Source organism: Catharus ustulatus, chromosome 4 (genome assembly GCF_009819885.2).
Source record: "Catharus ustulatus isolate bCatUst1 chromosome 4, bCatUst1.pri.v2, whole genome shotgun sequence".
Classification (NCBI taxonomy): domain Eukaryota; kingdom Metazoa; phylum Chordata; class Aves; order Passeriformes; family Turdidae; genus Catharus; species Catharus ustulatus.
The window spans coordinates 56,369,047-56,381,366 of NC_046224.1; the positions used below are offsets into that span (position 1 = coordinate 56,369,047).

The 12,320-nt window shown below is 37.2% G+C and overlaps 1 protein-coding gene across 1 annotated transcript in view; it reads right to left on the reverse strand.

Moving 5' to 3' along the window:
- The window catches only part of CNTN1 (contactin 1), a 217,568-nt gene that overhangs the window by 10,272 nt on the left and 194,976 nt on the right, over positions 1–12,320 (reverse strand). Inside the window, exons 20-23 of the mRNA XM_033057359.2 lie at positions 11,129–11,232; positions 5,020–5,206; positions 3,453–3,565; positions 2,133–2,289 (exon numbers count right to left, since the gene is read on the reverse strand). Of these exons, the coding sequence (XP_032913250.1) occupies positions 2,133–2,289; positions 3,453–3,565; positions 5,020–5,206; positions 11,129–11,232 (561 nt within the window). The remainder of the gene's footprint in view (positions 1–2,132; positions 2,290–3,452; positions 3,566–5,019; positions 5,207–11,128; positions 11,233–12,320) is intronic.

The following is a 12,320-nucleotide window of genomic DNA, read 5'->3' on the forward strand; positions in this document are numbered from 1 at the left end:
TGTTGTACTAACACAATGCTTTTGGTCTGGGAAGTAAGCCACCAGCTGTGACCTAAAGGGTCTTTGCACCACATCAAGGGCAGGTTGCAACGCATGCTCCATACAAAGAGGCTCAGGAAGCAGCTGAAGACAGCAGCTGCCTCAAATTTTGCAGCTTGTAATGTAGGTGGAAAGTGATTGTCCTGGTGTATAATACAACACAATAGATTTCAGCTTTTTTTAAGTGATTGACTTACTACCCAAAAATATTTTCATAGAACACGGTACACACAATTAATATGTATGCTAAATGGATTAAGAATTCAGCTACTAGTAGATTTCAAAATGCTATTATTGAAGAATGGTCACTGAATTTCTAGTGCAATTCTACAATGACCAGCTGTAGACTGAATGCAACCCAAATATTTTTACCAAAAATAGCAGAAGTGAACACCTATGGAACCAATATGGTTAACAGAGAAAACACCACATTCATATAAAAATTCAGACAGCACAGGGACTTGAACCCTTCAAACCAACTGTGCTTTGTCATAATCACAGGCAAAATTAAACACAAAGTTAAAAAGAGACATGACACTCTGGTGGTACTCTGAAAATGACAAGACACTGTATACCAGAAAGCAAGGATTCCAGGAAGGATTTAGAGATTGGGTCGGACAAACAAGATGAACATCATCTCATAGCTCCATGCAAGGGAATAAATGGCTAATGAAAGCCTTTTATGAATAATGCTGGAAGCAGTTAAGTGTGGGGAGGCAAGAGTATCTCTGCAGCTGAGTTGAAAAAGCATATATATAGTACCTACAGTCCTAAAGGACGCCTCAGAAGTTGGAGAGGTAAAGAAAAGAGTTGATGAAATTATTTAAGACCTGATGAAAATGTAATCACGGAGAAATTCAAGGCACAGTCTTTTTAACATTTGATTAGTCACTTGGCTAATATAGATACTTGGCTAGTATAGATACACTTCTTAATGAGGAGAATATATTAGACACAAGAAGCCTCTTTAATCTAACAACAGCTAAAAAAGGAAACAGTGCCCAGACAACAAGGCCAGATAACCAGATAATAAAACTAGGCAAAAAATGTTAACTGTGCAGGTGTTCATTAGAACAAAATACACACAAAATATAAACTTCATACAAAAATGGTGATACTTAGGAGCTCACACCAGGTGATATAAGCCTGCAGATGGGAGATCCAGTCCTTCAGGAATGAGCAGCTTCCCTCGCAGTACAGATAACACAGCATAAGCATTTCAAAAAGCCACAATAATGATAATACTGCTTCTGTGACAAGAATATTGTTGACATTTAATCCTTTCTATTCCCCAAGTTATTTTTTAAAATTAAAATTACAAGAATACAATGTAAATGTTCAAATCATAACCTTGCAAAGATACTATCCAATTCCTTGATGTCTATTAATATGTTCTCTTTCATACCAAATAGTGCCAAGGAAATTACTTAAGATAAAAAAACTAACAGGAAAGAGATGTGTAGACCATATCTGAACTTGTATCTACAGTCAACATTGAGCCAAATTTGAATCATCCTAAGCCATGGTCTCTTCTTTACCAATCCTCCAGACGACTCTGAAATAGGGCATGTGGAGTTTCTCATTGCTTACTTATCATTTTTGTGCCACAGATCCCCTTTTCACTGAGAAATGGAACTTCCCCAAGTGGTCTGTGGATCACTGTGGACCACTCCTTTTCTCTACTATTTTCCTTTTAGTGAGAGTTGACAGAGGAATGAGATAGTGGTGAAAGGTGCTTGGAACTAAGGGGTTATTCCAAACTTACACCTAGATCCTGAGGCCTGCACCATGTAGTTGTGCTACTAGGACACTACTGGAAGTGGCAGCCTAACCAGGGGCACCAGTAAAAGCAGTCAGGTATTTGGAAGACTGGCAGTGCTTCCAGGATTGAGCTGGACAGTTGCAGAAGTCCTGTGTGTGCTATGATTCCTCGAAAATGTTTTAAGACATCTCTTATTCTCAGTACAGTCACTGCTGAAGGGATACCTTTCCAATTTTGGATGTACCCATCTCTCAATAGCATGCAAGAGGTAAACACTCAGTCCAAGATTTCCAAGGAGTGTGGCAAAGAAAAAGGAAAGTTATCTGTTCACCTGAAATTTTTATTTGGGCTACTTCTCCATCTCCTCCTTCACTGTGTGCTCGCACCTCAACAACATATTCGCCATCACTGGGGACTGGGACCTCTATTGTGTGCTTTCCAGTGGAAAACAACTTGCCTTCGTGCTGTCCATCTGGCCTATAAAGTACCTAGGAAAGTCACGGTAAATACAGTTATTGAAATGTTACATTTCCATGAAGATATATTTGAATATGTACAGTGTGTGAATGAAAAAGTAGTAGGTTTTTATTCACATGAAACATTATATATAAATATATATATATACACATATACACATACATACATGCACATATATATATATATGTATATACTTAGTGGCTAATATAACTTTTTTCCATATTTACACAAGATTAATCTAAACAGGATGTGTTACAAAATTATGCCACCTTTTAGAAAATAATTTCAGCACTTACATGCAAAATAGGTAATTAAGTTATGGAGAATAATAATGCAAGGTGGCAGAGACCATCACATAAAAATGTAAGAACTAGCTGGGTTTTCTGACATAAAATTTATAACCATTTTCATAAGTGAAACTGTATCAATTTTACTATTAACTCTCAGTGATGCTAAACCATTGCAAATGGGACAGTATATGACTTGGGGGACCTTTAGAAAAGATCTCACTTCTTTCTGAAATAATCTCTATGAAACACTATTAGCAATTCCCAGGAAGGAATTCAACTCCTGAATCAAATTAGCAAATGAACAATATGATACTAATTTTCTTACTGCCAAGCAAGCAGCAACATTAAACAGGAACTAATATGAAGATTTCTACATGTCTTATAGTAAGTATATACACTTGCTGAGGTCACAGAATAACTGCATTTAATGATGGTAGAGGTCCCTTCCCTTCCTCTACCTTCCCAGCCTTTAAAAACTCATGTTTCAGAAACTGTAGCCTCCATGGAGATGGGAAAGGAAAACTGAAACAATGCATACTGACATAAGGAAAAACTATAAAGTGTACAACTTTTCTATTAATTATTTTAAGCCACCAGACAATAAATGTGATCATGTGGAAAATTACATTGTTGCAGTCATGGCTATGAACTCTCCCATAAAACGGTTTACCATCCCAATGAATTTCAGTGCCCCAATATTTTCTCATCATACTAAGCCCACTGGCTTTCCCCTAAGTCTGCTGGATGGTTGTGATTGCTGAGCACAATACCATCCTCTTCTGCATTCAAGTAGGTGTTAGTCTGATTACAAAGATTCGACACTGTCTATAAAATGCATTGCATCAAGCATACATAAAGATAAAAAATATTTTCAGATATCATACTTTGTATCCTTCAACAGCAGACTCGTTTGACATTGACTTCACGTGATCCCAGGTGATGATGTACCTTGAACCAGATCTTACAGAACTGATAATTCTTGGACGTTGGCTGGGAGCTGAAAAGCAACATATGTACAATGTACACATAAATGAGATCACAAATGTTCAATGGCGTTTTTATCAAGACATGTGAAAATGCAAGTATGTGAAAATGGAAATTAGCCCACCATTTATATAAGCAAGGGATAGTCTCCTTCCTGGAATGAGCTGCTGCAGCTCCAGCTGGGCATTTTTGGATGGCTTTATGCAGTGGCTGTATTGTGGATCTGCCTTTCTGTGTTGCCAGAATGGAAGTGGCCAACATTACCCTTCAGTGTGTTGCTGACCATGACTGTTTTCTGGCAAGCAACTACCTTCAGAACCTCCCAGAAATGTGGCATAAATCATATTTATTTATCAATATCAAATATTTAGTCAACTATTTACAGCCATTTCTACATCATTTAACTCAGTCCAGCAGAAACAGAAGTATCCCACTGCAGAAACCATTAATCATAACTTACATAAAAAGCTTGTAAAACGGACTCTTATTAATGAACCCTGCAGGTGCCAGTAGCACAACACAGTATTTACTGACAGGAATCCTCAAATTAGTTGTATGCATTTTTAGCCCAGATAACTGTGTTTTAAATACACAAGATGCTTTTTTAAATATTGTTCAGTCAATGCTAGTGCTAGGCATCCTCATTGAGTCAGGAGCAATATTCCAAAACCTGTTATTGTATGTTAATGCCAGGGTGAGATTCAGATCACCCACTTCTCAAGGCTGCTTGAATCTGCTGCTCTGTTGTTGATGGAAATGGCAGTTGGTCACATTTTAATCATCAGAATCCTTCTTGCCATTGACTAAACAGAAAGGCAGTGTATAGATGCCTAAGTAACAGCTGGCCTCAACTGCTCATCATTTAGAATATTGTGTCCAGCTTTGGGATTCCTAGTACTTGAAAGACACTGGTAATCTGGAGTGAGTTCAACAGAGCAATACCAACCTGGTGGGGACCTGGAACACTTGATTTGTGAAGGAAGAGTGAAAGAGCTGTGCTTGTTCACCCTGATGGAGAGACAGTTTTGGAGGGGACCTAAGAGCCCCCTTGTCCCCTGGATCAAGAAGGATCCAGGCTCTTGGATGGCACGGCAGGAGGATGAGTTACAAAAACTACAAAATTGATTAAGAGTCTCAGACTAGATGCTCAGAGTAAGTCAGAGACTGGAAGGGATTTCTCAGAGAGGTTGTGCAGTCTCTATTCCTTTAGGTTTCCAAGATCCAGCTGGACAATTCCCTGAGCAACCTGATCTGAGCTTGCAGGTGACCCTCCTTTGAGTATATATCTTACTGCCTTTTGTAAGGTATCCCCATCAAACATGGCAACAAGAGAGGAAGGAGAATTTCAGCAGAAATTTTCAGACTAAAAAGCAATACCACGTGAGAACACTTGGTATATGAATGAGAAGCCATGTTTGAAAACATGATGGACATGATCATGCTTAACCTAACGCTCCATTTACTTACGTGCTTTCCTGGTAACAACATCAATGGTGCTGCTGGGAGGTCCATAGCCTGCACTGTTGAAGGCAGACACATCGACATGGTAGCGAGTGTTAGGCTTCAGGTTTTCCAGTTTGGTTGAATACTCTTGATTGCTCACCTGTACCCGCTGTGCAGCTGCTTCTTTTTCATGAGCAGCCCAGTAACGAATCTGTAAGCAAGACAACAGAAGGATTAAATTTAACATATTTAATAATAAAGAAATTTTATAAAAACTGATGTATACCTATATATACACTCGAATATAAGCCAGCTAAAAGAAATCTAACAGCAATGGCATAGAATTATTGCTACAGGTTGTGATTTTAACCAAGTTATGTATAGGCATACAGAAACTGAAATAAATGTAGAATTTATTATGCAAACTTTTCTCACAGTGGTATAACTTGTTCTCAGCTAAGTCACTAGAAGCCTGGGAGCTGGATTAATGCCTTCAAAGAACAAGACTTTTTTCTTCTTTCTCTTTTGTTTTTGCATTCTACTCTGAACTTTAGTATTATTTTCTTACATTAGTAGACACTAAACTCTGATAATGGTTTTGGTGTATTTTGTTTTGAATGTCTCACAAATCTAGGCCTTTTGTACTTTTCTCTATGGAATTCAAAGTATTCAGTCATGTTAGCTGCATGTATAGGTCTGGATAAGTGTACATAACCATTCTCTAGAGATCTTCAGCTAAATTCACAGGTTTCATAGCACAATATGACATTTGTCAAAGTAGAGGAAGAAGAACATGAAAATACTTAAAATATGAGAAAAACATGACTGTAAGCTTGTAGCACCTTAAAAAACAAAACCAATTAAGAGCACACAGAAATTCCATGACTTTTCCCCCCAAGAACTTGCTGCATCCTACTTGAATTCATTATGCATTACAAAACACCAGGTGAAAACACTGTAATTCCTATGGAGTGATGCTGTTCCCTACAGTCCCTCACATAGGGTGCTATTCTGCATGGCCTTGTGAGATGCAGATGAGAGCGAAACACTGTCAGTCTCTGGCTTTTGTTTGCTCTATAACCATTTGCATAAGACTAAAGTACTGCACAAACCTGAAAGAGCAGAAAGCCATGCCCATTACGTTTTGATTCTGAGTGTTTTCAGCCTCAGCATTTCTGCTCAGCTTCTGCTTGACTTCAGAATGATTTTTGTGTATGCCACATGCAGGCAATTTAAATTTTTTAGGAAAAAGTTAATATTGTTGGTAAATTCAGGCTCTAGGAAAAACCTTATTTTGTAAGATATTACTGGTGACATGAGGTATCGTGTTATCTTGTCTTTTAAATAGTAGCTGCTTTAACCTTCTGTTCTTCTGACGTTAGTTGTCCATGAAAACTTCATTTATGGAATAGGTTAGAAAATAGTCTGTCAAAATGTTAATGCCACAATTCTCTTCTTTACAAGTTGTGGGCACAACCCTTGCTGGGTGAGGCTTCATTTTCTCCCATTTACATTTAACTTACAATATTTAATAAAAATATTGCTTTCCTTTATCTTAGAACACATGCTTTGGTTGAATAGGAGAGATGCAGGGGATTTAAGTAGGGGATTTCTATTTACCTACTTCAAATGAGTTTGGACATGAGAACAATATCACTACACAGAGATTATTGTCAACTAAATACTTCTTGTAGCTTGTCTCTTGTTAATGTTTTTTGCCACCTTCCCACCAGTGTTACAGGTTACTCACTGATTATTATAAATGTGGCATCTTAGTGGCCTTTGTCACTCTTTCCTGCTGCAGGGAGAATCACTGTATCTGCTTCTCTTTTTAAGTTCAGCATGCACACCTGATTTTTAGCAGGCACAAAGAGATAATATTCAGTTCTATTAATCTGTCCTGCATTCTGTTTAGAAAGTATCATCCACTAGCATCCTAAATATCAGTTTAACGTAATTTAGGCAATCACACTCATAACATTTTTACTTATAAAGTTGGCTATTTTCCTCAGTGAACAGCCTTTACTCTAAAATGAGAGAGGACTCTGCATCCAGCCCATTCTGCAGGCTTCAGCAGTAGAGGGGTAACCTCCACCAGATGAATGGTTTCAAACTGGCATGGAGCTGAAACCGACAGCCATTTCAGCTGAAGGTCTGTTAGTGATCTTCAAATCAGTTCATTTGATATGATTATAATGAACATATTGTTGTAGATAAGCAGGTCTTGCTGAATGGAACCAGCTGTACACCATAAGGTGTTAACTGTAAGTGGCTGACTCAGGTGAGAGAGGGCGTGTACATCAGGAGCTAGAGAACGTCATGTCTATCTCTGTCTCTAAGTTCAAACAAGTTTCTAGCCTGCAGCAGAAGGATGTCTGTAAAGTTCTAGGTGGCCAAAAGTTTATTCATCACGATATGACCAATAGTAGTTTTGTTGTTGATTTTAGCTGGCCATTGAAAACTAATTTATTAATTTTTAGTATTATCTATTATGTTAATTAAGTAACAGCTTTACCTAAAGATAGAAAACACACTTCATATGAAGCTTTTATTAATCATGTCGGATATTTTGGAAGCCTTTGAATTCCTCTGCCTCCCAAAGCTTTTTACAATCTTAATGTTTGTTTGCAGTATAGGGATGCTAATGGTGTAATACAACAGTAACATAGAGCACCAAACAAGACCAGAGAGAACGATGAAGGAAAATGCAAATTTCTTCACCAAGAACATATTACGTTTCAGACAGAAATAATATAATTTAAAAATTAAATAAATTTTGTATCCCAAATGAAATTGTTCTTGGCTGCAATGTTGTGGACTTTACTCCTATAGTGTGTGAGCTATATGTCATGAACACAGAAAGTTCTTCTCTAATACACAGCCATATTTACATATTTGGAACATTGTAACAACTCCTGTAAAAGACAAAAAGAGATTACTTCCCCGAAAGCTAAGAAAACTACTGTCTTCTTTATATTATTCCAACATTTCTCACTTTATATTTAAATAATTACAAACTGCCTTTAAATAATTTGGAAAATCCTTTCTTGCATCTAGAATTAAATGCCACATTGCTTTAAGAGGTCACATTTCTCCACTCTACTAAGTGGCCTCTCTCTCTTTTTTTAAAAAGCTTGTGTAGTAGGCTCAGCCAGACCTCTTATTCCTGGTGCTCTGTCTTTACTTTGTTAGGGTAATCCATAGACATTGAAACCCCAGAGGACATAGAAGGGGATTTCAACCAAACTCTAGAGTTTTTGTGGAAATAGGCCACTTGTGATTTGTGTGAAGGAATGCCATCATGAATTAATGCAGCCCTCTGTACTAAAATCAGGGAAAAACCTGTCTTTCATGGTCTTCTCCTCTATTCAATATACTGAAGCTGTTTCTGTAAGTGTCATGAAACAAAGCTTCCATATTCTTGGAAGTTCTACTTAGGACTGACACAAAAATATACTTTACTCATATTAAGAAAGAATGCTAATAGCATATTTCAGTCAACAAGAGACAATGGTGGTGAGTAGTGATAAATTTGTTTAATAAAATAAACCCACATCTATTACAAAGAAGAGCATGAAATATGGATAGTATTGCTGGTGCTGCAGCACTGCAGAGATGTGGCTGTTAGCAGTCTATTGTAAGCACTCATAAATCTTAAATCCTCTGTATTGATGGAGATAGTTTTCCAACTTTATCTCTTCTTTAAGTGTGAGCTGAGGATACTCCTCTGTAATGGCAAAACGTATCAGCTCACACTCATCACCATGGGAGCAGTCATCCCGACACTATGCATTAGTGTCAGGAAAATCTGACTCCTCCTGGTGTGAGAAGCATTGTGTCACAGGTGAAATACCTCAGGTTCTTTGCTCCCAGGGTACTTCCACCTCTTAAACTCTAGCATTCAAAATTCAATTATGCAATTTTCAAGTAATGATAAAGGAAACTGAGAAGGTGCTCTGGTGAATGATGGTTTCTATTAACCTGTGTAACATCTGAGCAGTAATTTAAAGGTAACTATTGCAGTTTTTATCAATGCCAATAGACACAGAGCCTTCCAGAGATAGTCACTAGAATTTTATAATGCAGTTTGAATACTCCTTCCACCACAATTTTTATTGCAAATACACAAATGCTATCTGTGGCCTTAACCTTCCAGAACAACCTTCTCTATTTTTGCCCTGTCCCATGGCTCCTTCAGGACTCATGGGTGTTCTCATCTTCAGGAACACAAGCAGGAACACAAGTCTTTCTTTTTATTCTCAGTGAAGAAGTATGGGCTTTCCTTTTGCTGCCTTTCCCTCTACTAGAGTGAGACTGGTGACCGCCCTGAGGAAAAAGATCTCAGAATTAATACCTTATTGAGTATTGTGGGGCAGTAATTTGGGACCCTCAGTTTGTTTATCATCTAACCAGAAGGAATTTTTTACACATTCCTGATAATTAGAAGATTGCCCTAGAAAATGAGGGGGAAAAAAGGAAGAAATTTATGTTCTAATGTAGCTGCTCACTGTACATGGGCAAGCCAGTCAGTTCATGCTGGATTTGTGAAAGTGTATTCCTCCAGGAATAGGTGAAATTACACTACAGTTATCAAAACAAGGCCACATCCCAAACATCCATAGTCTTTGCAATAGATGGTTCATTCCCAGGATATCCCACCTTTCTAACAGTTATTCTCTTTTCAGCCCAAAGACCCCCCATACTTCTTTCTGACTTTTTTCCTTTTTTTCTGCTGACTGTTTCATTCATCCTGGCCTTTCCTGCTAAATCCTCTCAAAATCCCTTCTTCCCCTCATGACCCCTGACACAACTCAGATATCTTTACATCAAACAATGAAAAATCTTTAAAAATTGGCCAAAAATAGGCTGCCTATGGGCATGTTTTCCTACCATGTTCTTGCCACGTTTATCTTTGCCCCACCTGGGTTACTACCCTATTCCCTACTACAGCTCTGAACACCCATCTTCATGGTCTATCACAACTGTAATCCCAGTCTCTATCAGCACTCCTACTTGCTGTTCTATCCACCACAGAGAGCCACTCTCCACCAGTTGCCACTGTCTATATTCCCAGAAGTCCCTAATTAGTGTCTTAATTTCAAATTCCAGTGTCCTCTGTTAAGGACTTTATGTCTGTACTGTATAAAATCAAGCTTTACATGGGACACTATTCTTGTTATGGTATTGAAAAAATTTTGCATAAATCTCACAGAGACAGAAACAGAGATCAGGAAATTAAAAAATCCAAGTATTACTTATTTATTCATAGATTTTAATTTTAAAAATACATTCCATGAGATTACTCCTCATTTGTATGTCCTTATTTTGGAACATAGAGGATATTTTCAAGTAGCAGAAAAATCACAAGGTAAGTCACTAACAAACTAAAGACCCAAACCCCTATTTTGGGTTGCAGCCAAAGTAAGCAGACTGTATATTGCAGTTTGTCAGCATCCACTGTGCATGGATGATGTTAAGACTTCCCTCCTAGAGTACTACATGGCCATTTCTCATTGCACCCAGCCTGTGGCTGTTGTCATTTCTGCAGAAGGACAAGAACAATTTTCACCAGTAATATCATTGAGATGGACCAGATGGAGCATGCCCCGAAGCTCTTCTTCATGTGGAGAATAGAAACCATCAAGAAAACATCACTGTCTTGCACAATAGCAGTGTCTCTGTTATACTGGATTTTGGGCATTTTGTCAAGTAGTCCCATTTACTATAGGGTTTGGGGGTGAAATATATTAAAAACTGCTGGTAATTTAAGTGGACCAGACTTAGTTACAATTTTGTAAATGTGTTGAAAATTACACCAAAAATTTAATTTCAATATGCTTTAAGAAGTTATAGATAGGCATTCAATCACATAAAAGAGACAATTTTCTGTCATGAAATAATGGAACCTTTTGTTAGTTGCAAAGTGCAAACAATACATTTCTTAATCTGTTTTAGTAATGAAGTACATAACATAAAAAATAATCTGTTTCTCAAGATGCAAAATCTGCATGGAACATGCTAACTAAAGAGAAGTGAACCCCAAGAGATGGAATGCCCAAGTAGGAATTATTGTTGGCTATAACTACTGACAGTAAATGAGTAAGAAGATTCACAGTGTCGTCACTAAACTCACCTGATATCCTTCCACAGATTTATCAGAAACATGGTGCCAAGAAACAGACATTTCAGAAGATGACAAAACTTTTACACTCACATCTGTAGGTATTTCAGTTGGAGCTGGAAGATGAAACATATGTTAAACATTCAATCTGATCCTGTGGTAATGTTATGCTTGTTTACAAGGATTCTTCTCACTTTAGTATTTTATATTAATTTTAGTATTTTATATAATTTTCCTGCCATCACTAAACCAAGTGTTAGTCTTTAATCTGGTTTTTCTTGAATAAATTTCAAGTCCAGTAATGATCTGTAAGGAAAATGACTCTGTAAAAGCAAAGCAATGATCCTGTTACTTGGCTCAGACTATGTATTTTTTATGCTTCAACAGATTTCATGCTGAAAATTGTGTAAACTGAAAACAGCCTTTGATAAATAGAATGAAGCATTCAGTGATCTTTTACTAAACAACTCACATATTACATACATCAGATTTTAAAGTTATTTACATGCAAATACTTGTGTTTATCACTTAGCCCTAACAACACAAATTTTATTGTGAGAGCAGATATTAGATACACAGATGTCCAGTGGCACATAGAAACTTGAACATAGGTGTAAAATAATCCAAACCATCCTTCTGTAAGGCAAGCATCATAAGGTTGATTTTATTTACATTCTTAGCTCTGAACAGCAGCCAACGCAGAGTGCAGACCATCATAATGGGATAGACTTTTATTCAGGGCTTAGAATACTAAGGTCTAGCTTCATTTAACTTCTGCTTGAATTTTAAACAAGGTAAGGAATTAAGAAATGCATAAACTTAGCAATGTCTGTAAAAGATAAAGTTTTCCAAGCTAACAACAGTTCTCTGTCGTGAATCTTTTGAAACAAGTTGCAACAGACAGGTATGGCAGACCCAGCTGAGGAAAGTTTTCATATACTTAATCTTCCAACTGGGCATCCAGTCAACTATGCATCAAAACAGCCACTGCTAAGAAAAAAAAATCACTAACATCTCTAATGAAAAGTATCCTAGGTAACAAAATAATCTTATATGCAAAGTTTCCTTTTGTAATTGTCTTTCAATGGCTGTTAATAATGCAAATGTCTAATTTAAAAATTATACATTATTGCAAAATTGTTTTCACAATGACAGGAATTTAGATAAGCAAGAGACCTGTGCACTCATTACTAGCAATCATTAC